The 17,847-nt window shown below is 38.7% G+C and overlaps 1 protein-coding gene across 1 annotated transcript in view; it reads right to left on the reverse strand.

The window, feature by feature from the left end:
* Positions 1–4,676: 4,676 nt before the first annotated feature.
* Positions 4,677–17,847, reverse strand: part of TM9SF3 (transmembrane 9 superfamily member 3) — a 39,827-nt gene continuing 26,656 nt past the window's right edge. The window contains exons 10-15 of the mRNA XM_008643731.2: positions 14,524–14,663; positions 12,737–12,805; positions 12,499–12,645; positions 12,257–12,340; positions 12,070–12,146; positions 4,677–7,637 (exon numbers count right to left, since the gene is read on the reverse strand). Coding sequence (XP_008641953.2) covers positions 7,570–7,637; positions 12,070–12,146; positions 12,257–12,340; positions 12,499–12,645; positions 12,737–12,805; positions 14,524–14,663 — 585 coding nt within the window. The 3' untranslated portion in view covers positions 4,677–7,569. The remainder of the gene's footprint in view (positions 7,638–12,069; positions 12,147–12,256; positions 12,341–12,498; positions 12,646–12,736; positions 12,806–14,523; positions 14,664–17,847) is intronic.

A 17,847-nucleotide genomic window follows, 5' to 3' on the forward strand; every position in this document is an offset into this window, starting at 1 on the left:
CTGAGGCACCACTCCTTGGAGCCTGTCCCACTGCTGAGTCCACAGCTGCTGCCAAGTTTACAAAAAAACAAGCACACCAATGTATTTGCATCACCAGTACAAGGGCAGATGGAGTCCTGGAGAGATGGGGCATGACTCTCTGAACCCAGAGCATTCTCCTTCTTCTTCCTTCTGCATTTCCAGTACCCCTCACTTCTCCTTAAACTTCTTTCATTGCTTCTTTTTATGGTAGGAAAGAACCCCTGCTGCAGGTGTAGCCCAATGAACTGCGTCACTGCCTATAGGCACCATGGGGCCCTCTGCAGAACCTCACCCTCCCTTAGCTTCATCCCCTTCTAGCAGAGGCTCATTGACTCTTAGCACCATTACAGGCTTCCCACCCTGATGAAGCTGATTCACTTCCCCATCTCCTTTTTTCTCTGTCCGGTTTTATCTAGCAGTCTATTGCTCTCAACTCCCTTATCACTCATAGACTTGCCCACTCTTGGGACATCCCTTCTTTCCTGACCAGCCATGGAAAACATCCAGGTGATAAAATAAATAACAACCCCTGCTCTCTCTTCTTTCCACCACCCATTTTAGTTTCTTGTGCAGTAGATTGGGGGTGGGTAATTTTTTGTCAAGTTTATTGCATTACCACCCAGGAAGTACCTCCCATAAGGTTAAACTTGTTGCTACCTGAAAGGAATCTTTTAAGATGCTGACACATATGTGCTTAAATGTGTTCCAGGGATTCTGAAATCCACTGTACAGAGCTCACTCCAGTCACAGGCACATTCACCTGTGCATTAACAACTCAGTGTATAATTAACAGCAGTCTTGTCATAACAGGCAGTGACACTTAGAAAAACTAGAAGTAAGCCATGGTTGGAAAATTCCTTTTTGTTCACTAAAGTAGCAGCAGGCAGGATTTTAAGTCATCCCAAATAAAAAAGCACCAAACATTTTTCCCATCAATAATGCAATCATTGAACTATGTGAGAAAAACCAAGATACTTCTGGGGTAATTTTGAGTTGTACAGGGGCAAGCTGTGGGAGGCAGGGAGAGAAATCTGTCATATCTGGAAGCATGAATTTTGGCTTGACCACTGGTTCCCAAACTGAGGCATGTCAAACTGATGTTTCATTACTTTACTTAAAATCCATTTTCAGGGTTCACATAGGAGTCAGTTGTGCTTGGAAAGCATTGAGCAAAGCTGGTGGTTTTGATGATCTCTGCTGCAAGGTTAAGAAGAAGGGCATGGGAACATCTTTGGAAAAGCATCTGCCTGTTCAAAATTTGAAGAGCTGAATCCACTGGTTTTTCCAAAGTACTTTTTGCCATAGGAAAAGTACTGTCTTTTTCTTTTTTTCTTCTCTTTATGCAGAGGAATAAATCTGGGAAAAGTATAAACATTTCTCCAATCCTCTGTTATGGGATGAAGACAGGATAGTTGCACTTGCCTGTTCACAGGCAGGCAGCCTTTACAGAGGCTGGAACATATGCAACCTGAGTTAAGGCTGTTTGACAAGTGTGTAGAATTTAATGAATCTCTCAGAAAAACAGAGACATCACTCCATTAAAAATTGCCTTAGAGAATTTCCCCAGTTACAGCTTCTGCACAGGATTTCTGTATAGAGATTTAACTATAGTAACCTCTTCATCCAAACCACACAGAGAACATGCAGGTATTTCCTCTTCTTAGGTAAGCAATACTTTAAAATAGGTTGATCTTACAAGTCACTCTTTAGATCACTAAAACCAGGAACAGTGATTTCCTTTTTCATTATTTATTTTACTATACACATCATTAACAATTATGGTAATTTCAGCTTCAGACAAAGGTGGGTGTTTGATCCCTTTCTGGTAGTGAGATAATCAGAAAAAAATTCTCAACAAAAATCACCTTTCAGCTAACCAATTAAAATTACTAAAAATGATTCTGCAGAATCCAAACGCAGAACTTAAGTAACCTAATAGTATTTCTTCAACATTTTATTATACAGGTCTCCAATTTTTGCAAGTAAATGGGTGCCTGACACTGTAAAACTGTCACACCTTTTTAAAGTAAACAGTAGGTAATATTCACTGTTCACCTGCTAATGTCTGGCCAGACATTGTAAGAAAATAAAGAGAAAATTTCCACCCTATTCTTGCAGTTACTCCTGTGTAGCAGAGCAAGAAAAGCCTCACACTAAGTTAATTACATAACCCACTTTTCTCAGCCCAATAAAGTGATAAGAAAAGTGATTCAGAATGAAGAAACAGCATAAAATGAAATCTAAAGGAGAATTACATGTCTAGTAGCACAGAAAACCACAGTGCCTTGCTTAGTGCTTTAAGTCTGAAATTCCTGATAAAAACCTTTGGAAAATGAAAATGAGTAGCCACAAAAGCTTCCTTGAATTCAGTCTCGCATGATGTTCTCAGCCCTGTTTGGAAGCTTCTCAGAAGCAGTTACTACAGCTCTCAAAACATTTCAGAAGCCAAATAAAAGCTTGTGACACACAGGGCTCAGAAAAAAAAAAATCACTGTGTGGTGTCTAACGGTAGCATGTTTTTCTAGGTCGGGCAGCCTGTTACACAGAACTGCTGGAGACTGGCCTTCCTCACCCAGATCCAGCATTTCATTTATAGGACTTAGGTCTAGGCTTTGGTGAACTGGAATCTATCTAGGTAACCACTGCATCACGTGGGTAAGCACACCTCACAATATTAGGAGAGCACTAAAATAACAGTTCTGTAAAATTAGGTGTTTCGTTAATTGGACATGAAGTCCCAATTCTACAAATGCATGTGTTTTCTGGAATGCTGTAGTCACCCGATGCCAGCTGAAGGATGACTATAAGCTTGTGTAGGTATGTTCTAGAATGCTCCAAGCCCATGGTCCTGGCAGAGATGTATCTAGAACGGAAGCAAAGTTCAAATGGGTTTGGTTTTTGTAACAAAACAAGCCTCAGCATGGTAGAACCTCCAGAGATTTGACTAGCTGTTCTCTATTGTATTAAGAGCTGGTGAGAAAATCAATGTATCAAAAAGCCAAAAATGCTGGTACCAGGCAATATCGCCCCCTTGTTCACAGCAGATGAGTCCTTGGTTTTTTGCAAAAGCCTTGCACTGTGGCATACACTGATGAAAATAGAAACACTGTAACTGGTGCAGGGCTGGGGGCAATGACATTGTTAACAGCATATCTCTTTCAAGGTCTGCCTTTCAAACAGGTTAGTCCACCAGATAAAAAAGCCATTTTCTTACCCTTTCCAAATTAATTTCTGCCCTTTAAAGTGATTCTCTCCAAGAACTGCTTGAATTTCCTGAACTACACAAAGCCTTCCAGATTAATGGGTCCTCTCACCATCTTTACAGTTTCCCCACACAAGCCAAAACCCCAAAATTGGAGGAAAAATTTCAGAACCACTGAATGAAAGTAAATACTGTAAAAGTCACTTTCCTGAACTGAAAAAGCACTCCTGGATAAAAGCACACTACTTGTAGAATGCACATGCAGATGTCTCCTCTGCAAGTTTTGAGAATTTTCTCACTGAAGCCATTTAGCAGAATGAAAATGTTCCCTTGACAGGCTTTGGAAAACAAATGGCACCAAAACTTTTTGTTTTTTTCATGAGATATGATGCTCCTGAAGAATGCAAGCCATAAACACACTGCTCCAACATTTTCAGGTGTGGCTTTATTCTAAGAGAAGTCCAACAACAGCAGAGGCTTTCGTGACTTCAGGGCTAAACCTGGTATGAGATACTCGTTTTAGATGGCAGCAGTGCTAACAGCTATGGCAGGGCTGCTCTGCTGTAGTGCCTTAACCGGGAAAAGATCCAAGGGATCCAAAACTGGAATTCTTCAACCTACAGTTCCAACAGACTTGAAATGAACCACAAGCTGTACAGTCAAGAATTCATTCAAGATAACAGGAGCCCTAAACTCCAGCTCCAACTATTCAGTTTACTTGTCCACAGACTGGAGAGGAGACTTTGTCTTTTCCTGAGCGGATGCTTTCCGGACACATTCCAGTGGAGAAATTCCTGAAGCACTCACAATTACAGAATTTTGCTGTCTTCAGTGAAGCTGTGTATATATACCTCATAGGCCAAATTTGGCTAGATGCTGATGTTGAAGCTAGAGCAAAATGTAACCTTCTCATTTGTCTTAGCTCTGCCTTAAAGATAGTGATAAGAACGTGCTATCAATTTTACTGTTTTAGTACCAAAAGTGTAAAAAGTGTTAGTGTTCTGGGTTTGTTTTATAACTGAAACTTGTTAAAGAAATACACCTAGGACCATCCTACAAAAAACAATTTGTGTGCCCTTTACACACTTTGGAATGTAATTCTGGAGAGGAATTAATAGACACTGTGGCTTCAAAACATTCAGACAACAAAAAGAGCATAATGTAATGATTATTTGCAGTCTCCATTTCCTCCAATCCAGCATTCACCACTTTTTATGTATTAATTACAAGAGGCACTTTCTACGTGCACTCTGCCTCAACTGAAAATATTTACAATTGTATTTACCTAAAACATTTGGTCAAGACTGGCTATTGCTTATGCAACTATTTACCCAAATCCCTGGTCCCTGTACCAGAAGTGGGAAGAGAAGCACTGAGCAGCCAACTGAAGAGTTATCAAAAAGCGTGAATTCAAGAACCAGAAACTCTTAAGAAACAACCATGGTAAGAGGAGTGTTGTCTGTAAGATCTTTATTTCTTCCATAAAAGAGGAAGGACTACATCATCTAAGCAGAGAGCTTCCAATTTCTATTAAGCAAGATGGTTCAAGCTGTACCCACATTTTTGGGGAGGAGGGCAAGGAGGGGGAAGGGGGGCAAACAGCCTTGCCCCAAACAGCAACCATAAAGACAAGCTGTTGAAAACTGGTCACATTTTGCACTCCCTTCAGAAACCAAAAGGGGGAAAACTAAACGAACTCCCAACTTACGTGCTAGGGTGGCTGTATAAAAATGTCAATTATTTAAACATAGTACTTCTCTGGAGGAACTTGCTTGCAGAACAAAAGCAATGCCAGTGCAGTAAGTATCTTTTCAATGTCACTTTAGAAGATATACAATCCTATCTGGATATGCAAAAGCAAGTAATGCCAGAGGATAGAAAAAGCAAGTAGGCAGCCCACCATCCTGTGGCATTAAAAAGTGATTAAATGAAATTCACAAACGGTTTAGTGAAGTTTCTGATAGACTAATCACATAGCAGTGCTCTAAATAGAGAAGCAGACCCATTATCAAAACATTCCCTTTAAAAAAACTTTTATCTTGGCAGAGTACTTAATGTATTTATTGTGTGGAGCTAATGGCTTCTCACTTCAGATTTAGAAGAACAGGGATGAAAAGAGGGCTTCCCACAGCTGTATGCACTAGCAAGTACTAGTACAAAATCCATTCTTTGCTTTAAGTCTCCATGTTTTGGAACAAAGACAAACTACTGACCCAGTTTATAAGCTCATATTAAAATCAGCCTGTACTTCAAAACTTTAAAAAAATATTTCTGTTGAGCAGCAGAGTGTTCACCTACAGAAACCAATGATTCACTTGAAACAAAACTTAATTATTTTCTGACAGATTGATTAAAATTGGCCAGGGACATCAGAGCTGAAAGCTCAAATACTTTTCAGAAGCCATATGCAGCAGGATGCACTGCTTCCCACTATTACCCACCTGTACAGTTCACCCAAGCTCCAACACAACCCTGCCAGAATACAGATGTTTCTCATCGTGGCGACTGCATTATCAGTACTTTTTATATAGAGACAGTACAGTGCTAATCAATACAAATGCTTGGCTCATTTTTTAAATTCAGGAAATTTCCTTCTCCATTGGCAGGTGCTCTATTTCAGACAGGCACACTGATGAAAACATCCCTACATGGCAGATGTCTAAAAAAAAACCATGAAAAAAATCAAGCCCAGTGGCTCTCAAATCTGTCACAAAAACATTCAGGATACTTCTAGCTAAATACAGTGCATAATTAACAGTCATCTTAGAAAGACTTAACCTTTATTTGCTCATTTATTTCAGTCCACGCTTACCCCCACTTTTCCCAGTACACTGGCTGGATCACAAAACACTTATCCACAGCCAAGAAGAATCTTTTTGGGTTGGTCATTCATTTTGGAGTTGTACTGTACAATACAGTTGTAAGCAAATTCTGAATTCAAAGCAGGGGGCTTTGATAGATGAAAACCACACTAATATTGTATACAGAAACTGGCGCTCAGCAGTGTTGCCTTTTCAAACATTCTCAATTGCAAACTCATCTATTTTCACAATCAAAACATTTTTGTCTGAAAAGTTTATTTTAGTTTTCTGAACACTCTAAAGCAACTGTGCTTTTGATGTTACACAAGTGTTCAGATAGGATTAACAAAAATTAAAATGTTCTAAATTACAAATTTAATTCCTGTAAGAGCTTGAGAAATAGAACAGAAAAGCATGACATACACACATTGTGAAGAAACCCCAACTTTTCATGCAATGGCAGGCAAGATGTAAAAAGCCACCCGAATTCACACATTTTTACACCGAATCATCAGAAAAAGTACTCTGTAGTAAATCTGTACATCCAAATACATTTGGGATCTACGCCTAAGTTACATTATTTAATGTTATATACACTTATTACCCCTTGTATGATGTCTAAAGGAAAATCTTCATTCAACCCAACCCCCCAAAAAAATATGCAAGACTAACTTGGAAAAAAGGAAAATCACTTTAGACATTCAGTTAAAATGTTGGTTTTGTTTTAATCTAGACCTCAGTGTGTTTATTAAAAAACAAACAATCCTCTTCATTTAACATTTTGCTTTCTAACTGTACAGTAAATTGCATTGCAGAGAACACACCCCGTCTTCAGACTGTATTTTCTTTGGATGGATTTAAGATGTAGCTGGATATTACTTTAAAGATAAATAAAGGGAAGTTGGTCCAACTAGAACAATAGCTGATATATTACATGCATATGGGGGGTTTATATATTTTTAAATTATTTTTTAAACAAATGAGTGTAGGGTAGTTGATATTGCAAATAAACCAAAAAGCACCTGGAGTTCAAAATACAAAACCTACCTCCTTATCCTGGCAATGGCAGTAAAAATCAGAAGAGTAATCTTTCTGGAACAGCGTTTTTACATAATTTAGAAATGTTGAGTACCAGGAAGACTACTAATCAAGTAGTTTTAGCAGCCAAGTTTCCCTCTTTTTATTGAATGGAACAAATGCTTTAAACAAACTGTTTGTCCTCTTCACTGAAGAGAGCTAGTCTATTCATCTTTAATGAGCTAGGTTTTTTTGTTTTTAGATGTTGGTTTTTTTGGGGGGGAAAGATTAGCCACGTACTGTAGTAATGCCTACTGTATATAATCCAAGCATTTGCTGTGAACAGTTGGAGAAAGCAGTCAGTAAGAACCTAGGATCAATGAAATAGATGTTACTTTAAGCCATCCACAAAATGGAGACCCATATGGTGCCCAGTGTTAAAACCCAAATCTCTTCTCGCGCTTTTTGCTGTGCAAGTTCATCCCCAGGAAAACAGGAGCTGATCCATAGTTCAATTTTCTTATTTCCTTAGTCAATTTTCACATTAGTGTAGATTTTACGAACAAAGGCACTTGTTCCCATGTAACCAATAGCGCCTGCAAAATAAGCCAAAAACATTGAATATGTTAGAGAGCTGATCATCAAAACAAGCCAGTGATAGAAACCACACACACTGAAACAGAGAAAGTCACATAAAGCACATACTCTGCACACAGAAACTTCTTTACCTGCAATACTGGTTCTCAAACTCTAATTATCCATGCTCCCCCTGAATGGCTGGCAGCAACTTCCCCTGTCTAGCAATCTAAATCCATTAAGCCATCTTACCAAGAGGCCATGCTCACTTGGCCTTGATAAATATAGCAGCCCCCTTACTGCTGCCAATAACCAAGTCCATTTTTTCTGAGCAGAGGGTAAAAAACATACAATCACCCACTCCGCAGGGAAGGTGGATGGGAGGGTGGGTTTTTATTATAAGTTACATGCCTTCTGGATGAGTGTTTTATTGGCAGATGGTTTCTTCCCTCCCACAAGGCACAAATAATAATAGATCCCCATCCCAGGAGTCTTACACTTCAAGGAGGTCTGTACAAAGACATTAACAAGTAGCAGTTAGTAGTTAAAGAAATTGCAACCTGTGGTTTTCAAATTAGTAGGAGTCATGAGCAAAGTACGCATTGTCACAGCAGTAATGAAAGAACAGGTCACTGAGTTTTTGATAGGGGCAACATTTTATGCAGAATCCAAAATACTGCAGTATTAGGGACATCTAGAAAAATTAAAGAAATGCACTGGACTAAGGCCTCTTCTCAGAAAGAGATTCAGCAACCTGGTGAAACCCAGAACCTCAGGTTTGCTGGGCTCAGTAAATACTGTGGTCTTACAATATCAGCAGGGAACGTCTTCATCTCTTCCAAGCAAAATGAGAGTAAGGCAATTTGGTTAATCGTCATGTTTGAAGTTGAAAATCAAGCAAGAATTAGACAACTGCCGTCTGACTGCCAACACAGTCATAAAATACAGGATGGATAGAGAAGTCAGGGTCTGAAAATCACTACAGAGAATTCCTAACATTAAATGCGTGGACGCTTAGTAAAGAATAGACTCTTAAGAGAAAAGATATTCTTCCTTCCTTGAATCAATAGGGAAAAGCTCAGAACAAAGTACTGCAGTGAACTAGGATGCACCAGAACTGCAGAAGACATGTTAAATATAAAAGTCTAACCAATGCTAAAAGTTTTATGCCAAACTTTCCAGTAAAAATATCAAGTGATATTTTTGCCTTTACATATTAAGGCTGTACAGACCTGCAGCTGGCATTGCTGACTACGGAATTATTCAGATCCTGAAGAGTTCTTTAAATCCTGGAGACTGATGGGATGATTTATGAAGTCGGCCATTAAACTGTCACAAAGTTTTGATTTTTAGACCCTCAAAAGCCCAATATTCATACCTAATCAAGAAATCTGCACAAGGCAAATATGATAAATCATTCCAATGTTTTTGGAGTGGTAAAGAGCCTTTGGATTCAGCTTCTGTACAGCACAGCATTCCAAGTTGTTAAATATCATGGCAACTATTGCACTGGCCAGCAAACCAGGGATTTGCATTATTAACTTGGGGAAAGTAGAGTCCTATTAAAACAAGTACAGCACACACAAGATCAGGTTGCTGCTTGCAAGCAAGCTGAGAATGCAGCAGAAGGAAAGCCTGGCTGTTCAAGGAGAGACCAGTGCAACATTTGGACAGACCCAAGCACAGGCTGTGAAGAGGTGATGTGAGCTTGACATCATACAGAAGCACATGCAGACTCTTCTGCAGCTTGTCAAGAAATTCATCTTCTGTCTTATGAAGTAAACGAACAAAATAATGGCACTGAACTCCTGCTTTAAGACTCTCCAGGTTCTTCCTGTTAAAGCAAACACTGCCAGCAGATCCAATGCCCATTTCAGTTGCTAAACTGAGGTACATTCCAGAACTCGTTCTTTGAAAGTTTCTCTAGTGATGTGATGCCAGGTATCACAGAGATTTGAGAGAACAAAGCATTAACTGTGTTTCACTTGGGATCTAGAGAATGCATGAGATGGAAGTGAGGGGGAGGAGTAGAGAGCAGCAGTCAAAAGAGACCACAAGCTCTCATCCCCATAAACAAATCATAACCTATTCTGAATCAGAGAGGAGCCTTATCCATGAAGGCCACTAATGGCCAATACCCAAGGCAGGGATTAAGCCTCAAGGCTACTTCACAGGCATTGAATAAAACATGGAGCAGGGAGGCAGAAACCCTGGGCAATGAGGACTAAAGAATGTCCTCCTGATTCAAATGCAGGGCAGCCGGTTCATTTGAATGAAAAAAAACATAGTAAAAGGAAATTATTTATTTATTTATTTATTAAACACCTTACCAGATTATATTTATAACCTGGTTATGGCCTGCGTAGGTTAGCAGAAATAGACTGCAAGCATATTTCAGCAGAACAATAAGCTTTTAAATAAAGAGAAAAATCCAAATACTGAGGAAGAGCAACCACAAAGCAAAAAGAGATTAATTCCCATCTATTGCTTCAAACCAATAACCAATTACTACAGTTGTGACTTTGTAAGGACCAAATTCTTTTAAAAGCTCTTTAAGTATACTTAGAGTACTTATCTGAATGCTGAAGTGTGGTATTGCAAGAGGCCTAAGTTATGTAGCTCCTAAGCCTTCCACTAAGTTGGGAAATGAGTCTTAACCTTTTCTGCCACTAAGAGGGAAGCTCAAAAGGTTTGGAAATTCTCATGGGCTCCCTAATGTCCAGTCCCAGACCTGAGATGCTCTCGGAGAGCAGCAAACTTTGTGGATCAAAGCATCCCACTACATGTGGTATTGAGTTCACTAGGCATTGTCAAGGGCATTAAACTCAGAGCTGGATGATCCATGCCTACAGAGAGTTCCCCTGTGGCTGCTCTGGGCCCTAACTAGTTCATCGCACATCCAGCTGTGATACCCAATACACCCACTGGTGTGAGCCTCCAAAGAACAGTTCCACACACTTTTCACAGACCTACAGTCAGTAGCATACACACTGCACAAGTCTTTAACACAAATGTATTTGTTAGACCTCAATAGCTGCAAGTTCCCTACGCAAATGCTTTTTGACAGGGGATTTTTTTTGCCACTCCACATGCTGAAAATGGGACTTATCGGTAAAAAGGAATCTCACAGCTTCTCTTCCAACATACTTAGAAAGACAGAAAGAAATCTCAATAGAGCTGTGGAAATAAAGTTTAGTGTGCTGAAATATTTTATGTTATTGAAAAATTTGATTTTACTCTAATGTTCCATCAAATAGTGTCCCACCATGAGAAGTAAGCATTTGACAATCTTTCTTTTTCACGTTTTAAAATACATTTTGATTACAGAAGCTGGTGGACAAGCTTGGCGTTTGCATCATAGACATTTTAATCAATACTGGCCTGAGCACTTTAGAAAGAAAACATTAGAGCTGAAAAGTATAAGCCTAGTAAAGAAAAAAAACAGCTGCAAGACTACCAAAACAGCAGGGAAGTCTTGTAATGTGCTAAGAACCTGATGAAGCAAGACTAAATTGTATGAGAGAAAAGGGGAACAGGTATTCAGCTGTTAAGCGATGAATTCCCTCCCCTTTTTATAAAGCATTGTGGTATTACCCACCCTCTTGAGATACCAGGAAATGTATACTTTACAGAAGTAAGTTTCTGTAAGACATCTCATGCCTCAAATATAACTCTAAGAAACCTTTCCACTTGTTATAGGACTATTCATTCACTACAAAGAAGTATTAAATTAAGATCACTTACAAAAACCCCAGCATTATAGAAAAGTGCAAAAGAATCAAGAAGCACTTTCTGAAGGTCATTAAGGAAATAATAACACATGAAAAAGTGTTTGGCTTTCTCAGATGACCTCCCTGACATGTACTATGTTTTTCTCCAAGCATCTGTCAAAATAGCATCTTAAAAAGCAACGAAATCCAGCTGCACCCAGGAGCACCCTGCACTCTCCTCACCTGTGAATATTGCAATACTTATTTCTCAAAGGTTATCTTCAAATTTGCAGTCCTCTGTTCTGCTCACCCTCATATATACATGCCACAAGATACAGATGGTACTGTCATCAGTGTGCTATCACTGATGGCTCAATGAGTGCACCTAGCTCCTTGTCTTGGGCAACAGTAAAAATTCCAAAGCAAAATGCTAGCATGATCTCGACTTTATTTGGAATTTATTTTGCAGGATTTCTTTCCAAATACTGAGTCTCTCAAACTTGCACTGAGGGTGAAATTCTCTGCACAGTACATAAATTATCTTCGTATCAGAAGACACAATCCATAGGAATCTCCTATATAAGGTAGGAACCAAGTATAAGCAGAAAACTCTCTGGATTCTTCTTAAAGATTTTTTGAGCAGATCTTGCAGACATACATATTCTACCACCAAAACTATGAGCTAAGGTCAGAAATATGAGTCTGAAAAAATGTTAGAAAACTCAAAATATCTGGAACTTACCACACATTATTCCCAAAGCTGTGCTAAATACTGCCATATAACCAAAGTAAAATGATGTTTGAAACAAGCCATACATCCTGAAAAAGAAAGATAGAAATTTATGCTTGGTATTTCCCCCATTTTTTATCAATAAAACTTATTTGGCAATATAGTAACCTGATATTCAAGCAAGAAAACTATCACTTACTTTGTCTTGAAAAAGTAGTAGTAAAAGGAGTACATGTAAACATAAATCGCAGTTGATGCCGCAGAAAGAAAGCTTGTCCATTGCCTGAAAGTAAACATGCATGTCCATCACACAACTAGCCAAAAGGCTTCCCAAGAAGATGCACAATGCACTTGGAAAAGACCCATCTAGACTGAAGAAACACTTCTTCTATTACAAAAGTCTCACAATCTGGTTAAATATTAAAATACTGTAACACTTACCACCTGTAATCCTCTGCGTTTAGCAGGAAATACGTACAAACGATGGTCACACAAACTGTCACAATGCAGAGGATAACCAGAACCAGCATCATAAAGCCATAAACATAGTAGATCTTGTAAGCCCAGAATGAAGTAAAAATGAAATACCTGACGAGAGTAAACAAAATATGCAGATGATATTGTAATGTAACGTAAATTGTAATTTTTAATCAAACGGGGAAACAGCTGACGTACTCACATTTCAATAAAAATTGATCCAAAAGGGAGGATTCCACCTAGGCAAACAATAACAGCTGGCTCCATGAACCTGAAAGATAGTAGAATTAGTTTAGGGACAATTAAAATATTTCATTTATAAACATATTAAGACCAGATAATTAATATAGCACAGAACATTGTTTAAAGGCATGCTAAAAAGAACATTTCTGTTTCTTACCAGTAGATTAGAAAGATTCCCTCAAAAATGTCATGTGTATGGATAAAAGAAAAAGCTATTCTTGGGGAAAGCTGAAACAAAACACGAGGCTCATGCCTATTACCTGCACGCATTAGGTTAGTCATCTAACCAGCCTTAAGGCCACAGAAAGAAGCTTTCTTGACAGAAAGAGCCTAAGCAATCAAGCCCCATGACATCCACCAGCTGTGAATGAAGGCAGTGAAAACACATTGTAGCTGTTGATGGCTACAAATACAGCAAAAAGTGCAAGGAAAATTTCACAGGATAACAGTTACATAAATAAGAACCAGCGTTCATTTTTAATGCTATACTGAGTCATGAACATTTAGCTAAAAATGAATATCCAGCTACCTGTAGAAGACACTGTCACTAAAAGGTGACCTCTCTGTGGTACTTGCAATGATGCTGAATCCAGCAGTAACCAGTGATTTAATTTGCAGCTTCTTGTATTATTTATAGGAGACTTGTCTAAGTTGATGGTGTGTTACTTCATCATCGTCAAGAGAAGTATCTTTAACTGTCATGCTGATCCAGAAAAATCCATCGGATTCCCAAGATACAGGTTACAATACAAATTAAATTTTAACATCTGAGCTGCACAACCCACTAGGACATTACAGGCTTACATGTTTCAGTGCCCTTCTCACTTTGTCTCTTCCATTCCTCTGAATAGGGAAAGCAAGAAAAATCTATTCAAAAAATCCTCTGAGGATATTTTAATTTCCATAGCTTGCTGCTTCCACCTCAGAATTAAATTAATAGGAAAAAGTGATTGCATTCGTAATTTTCCAAAAACCTAAGTATGCTTTTTGAGACTAGGCACCCCTTTACATCCACTTCAAAAATTATAAAGGCTTCTTCACAATTCAAACCACATACCTGCAATATTTTAGGCTCTGTGCCATCAACAAAAGCACAGAAATCCTCAGCTTGCTGCTTCCACCTCAGAATTAAATTAATAGGAAAAAGTGATTGCATTCGTAATTTTCCAAAAACCTAAGTATGCTTTTTGAGACTAGGCACCCCTTTACATCCACTTCAAAAATTATAAAGGCTTCTTCACAATTCAAACCACATACCTGCAATATTTTAGGCTCTGTGCCATCAACAAAAGCACAGAATTGAGAACAGCATTGCAAGCTTCTCCCCACCATAACCCTGCAAATATGTCTCAGCTTCTGTATGGAGACCATTAATCAGAACAGTTCTGCCTCCAAGGCACATTCAATCCTAAACCTGTAAGAGGCATTAACTGAAGAGGAGAAGTTTTAGTGTCAATATACCTATACAAGAACTGAGTTGGCACCACCCCCTTTAAATAGGGACTGAAGAGCATTTCAGGCAAAATCTGAATCTGTGATCTAGGAATGTAAAATCTGCTACAACTATTAACCATGGTGTTTTAATTCAAAAGAAAAATCATATTAAGAAAATGTCAGTTGAGCAGTTCTTCTAGGCACGACTCACTTTAAATTAAAAGGAGTTATTTCATTAAAACTGAACACCAGAACACCAATTTAAATGTACTGAAGTGAATATTTCTAGTTAACATTTATGCTCGTCTTTACCATTTCTTCTCTGGTATAGGACGAGGCACTGCATTGACACGACATGGAAAATTAGGCTGTCCTGACAGATTTCGGCCAAGAATCGTCCCAACGAGGTTCAATGGAAGGATGACAAAGAAACAAATACAGCACACTGCCACCTGCAAGCAAAAAATTAGAGTTGTAATAAAAAAAAAACAGGTCTAAGACAACAGTAGAAGATAATCAACCAGTATTAGTCCTTAGTAGTTATTGCTGTAGAATCATACTCCTACTTAAGAAGCATTAGTCAACATGTATTTTATCAAATGGAAGCATTTTTTTCCTAACAGACTTTCTAATAAACATCATTAAGTGTATTTTCATGCATCACTTGAGAGAACAGAACCATTACAGGTTGCTTTACTGTTTCCATCTAATCATCATACCCAATACATTGCACAAGAAATAAAAGGAAATCTTCATGGTACTTCATAACAGAAAGTGTTGTCAGCGTCTTTTACAGTTTTGCAGAGAGTGCTAGCTCTGGGGATTAACATCTAACAGTTAGGTAGTTGCACACAAAACTACAACTGTTGGGTACAAAATTTTAAATCCAATCAAAAAAACAAAACCAAGCCAAAACCAACCAACCAAAAAAACCCAAACCAAACAAACAAAAAACCCAAAGCAAAACAAAAAACCCAACAAAAAGCCCCAAACAAACCCCAAACAAACCAACCAACCAACCAATCAACCCAATAAGAATCACAAAACCATGTCAGAATGCTACCAATTTTGATTCAATTTTGGGTTCCATTTTTTCCACTATGCACCAACCAGGAAATCAAGAACATAGACTGACAAAGAAACCAGCAACCACTGGTAGGCAAAGATACACAAGTTAGAAGCATAATGACTCTACTTACATATAGAAATCAAGTTTATGCACAATGCTGGAAAGGTCAAGCCAATGTTACAGCTCTTTCTAATGGAACAGCCTCTCTAAAAATCTACCATGAATCTTTTTTTTGCCACTATACTTATCCAGCTCCATTTTTTCTATTCCTTAAAGGCAACATAATTCATCTTCCAAAATAGGAAAATTTCAAGTGTTAAGCAAGACATTCTCTACTCGTAAATCTTTAGCACAAAATGAATTAGCATTAGACAGTTTGGTAACTTTTTGATATTGATAACTAAAGACAGAGCAGTTGCCCATAATGCAATCACCACAGTTCTGAATACTGACCCTGTGGCCTTTTCTACGCAAACATATGAAAATACTGCCTTTTAATGGCTTTGTAGCCTGGGGGTCTGTGTACACCCTGGTGCCTCCTGAGCAAAGGAGGTACATTTGTCTTCACTCCAGCAAAATGCAAAGTCCATGGCAGCACATTAATGCAAAACAACGGAGAGAGGAGCAGGTCTACGAGCACACACTGACTTGCTTAAGAAGCAGTTACTCTAAGGATAAATAAAAGCTGCTCATGTATGTTATATCTAAGAAATCTACGTCAAGTGGCTGAAAAGAATGATATTAGCTCAATACAAACTCAGCATTAGGTGAATCACACAAATTTAAGACTATATTTGGCTAAAGTCAGTGAGTTATTCTTCTATTACTGGCTAGCTTAGGTCAGATGTGAAGGGAAAACATTGCCTGGGGTTGGATGGAACAAGCCTTCATGCTTCACAGGAGGGGTACACCAAACTGGTGGGTCAACAAGCAGAAGCACTTTCCAGACTGCTCTGTATATCTTTGAGGAGAGGTTATTAAACAATTACTTCATGAGCCATTAAAATAGGAAGCTTCACTGGTAAATAAGGAGACCCTATGTTGTACTTACACTTGCAGTATAAATAATATAATAACAATACAGCAGTTTTTACACAGTTAATTTAGTATCTCCCATTTATCCTCCTTCCATTACTCAAAAAACACAGGTAAGCAAGCATAATGTTTAAGTAGGACACTGAGGTTGCCTAAGAATAAATTTCAGGAGAAGCATACAACGCGCTCAATGGATACAGGTTCTGCCCTTGAAAACTGTTCAGTCTAAAGGAATGAGCAGATGAGAATTTTCAGAGAAAAATGTCAAAAAGTATCAGAAACCTCAAAGAACATCATCTTGAGCGCTACGTTTATTAAATCCTCACTAAAAAGTCACAGCTTGTTTGAGGTACAGTGGGTAGAAGAGATGTTCAAGAATTAAGGCTTGGATAGGATCCAAAGAATTTCTCAGCTGAACATAATGAAACCATTTCCATTTCCAAGAGGAGAGTGCTCTGCTTCCTGCAGCAAGGCCATCCGGATGCGTTGGGTGGTCCATGGGGCTCTGCGGTGTTGTTCTGACAGGTAGGTTTCACACCTGGCTGAGGCAGAAAGCTCAGACCCAGGCAGCATGAAAGGGCATCGGTACTGCTCAACACAGACACAACTGTCTTTTACAGTGCAGGTTTTAAGATGACTGTAGCTTAATTTCTTGACCTTGGAAATCTCCCCTGATTGGGGAGTGGGGACAGTGGTAGAAAGAGAATTCACTGCTTTACTGCATAAAGAAACTGCCCAGGAACAGCTCTGGGCTCTAAGCTCACCTGGAACTACACTCAGCATCTTGTATTTGTCCATCTTGCAAAATATGTCTATTTTACAGAATCCACACAGAAAGAATATAACCTTGGACACAGAACCAAGCAAGGAAAATCCAGGCCTAATTACTGATTAGCTGGCAAACTCCTGGATGAAAAAAGGCTGTCAGTAGCATTTCATTCTAGTGACACCCTCCGCAAAGCTGAATGCCTTAAAATCAGGTGGGCAAGGACAAGGCCCAAATTCATCCAGCAGGGCTTGGCTGTTGTGTTATCCAGAAAACTGACTCAGCAGTAGCTCTGAAATCTAAAATATTCATCTGCATAAAACAATCTGAGACAGACCAAGGTTCCTTGCATAATGATTTCAGTAAGTACAGTCAAGCTGTCCCCAGTAAACCTATAATTGGCATCCATCAGAAAATCTGAGTGCTTTTGGTTTCATTATCAGATCAAAGCATGACTGATAATGGTGTAACATCTTACATTCTGTTATCCATTGTGCTGAAAAATGAACTGATTTCAAACAGAACAGCCAGCATCTTCAGTGATACCTTGTAGCAGCACTAGATAAAGTCAGCATTTTGTTAAACAGTGAAATGCCACCTGTCTTAATTCTATGCTGTGTTCTGAGGACACCTGAAAGTGAAATACATTTTTTTCCTTTTATCCTGGAGCCATTTCAGAAGTCTAAAATTATCTGAGATAATTTTGCAGTGCAAAGGAAACCCAATTGAGCAAATAAGGATGAACCATAGCACAGGCTCAGGAATG

This window comes from Corvus brachyrhynchos, unplaced genomic scaffold, assembly GCF_000691975.1.
Source record: "Corvus brachyrhynchos isolate BGI_N302 unplaced genomic scaffold, ASM69197v1 scaffold61, whole genome shotgun sequence".
NCBI classification, from domain to species: Eukaryota; Metazoa; Chordata; class Aves; order Passeriformes; family Corvidae; genus Corvus; species Corvus brachyrhynchos.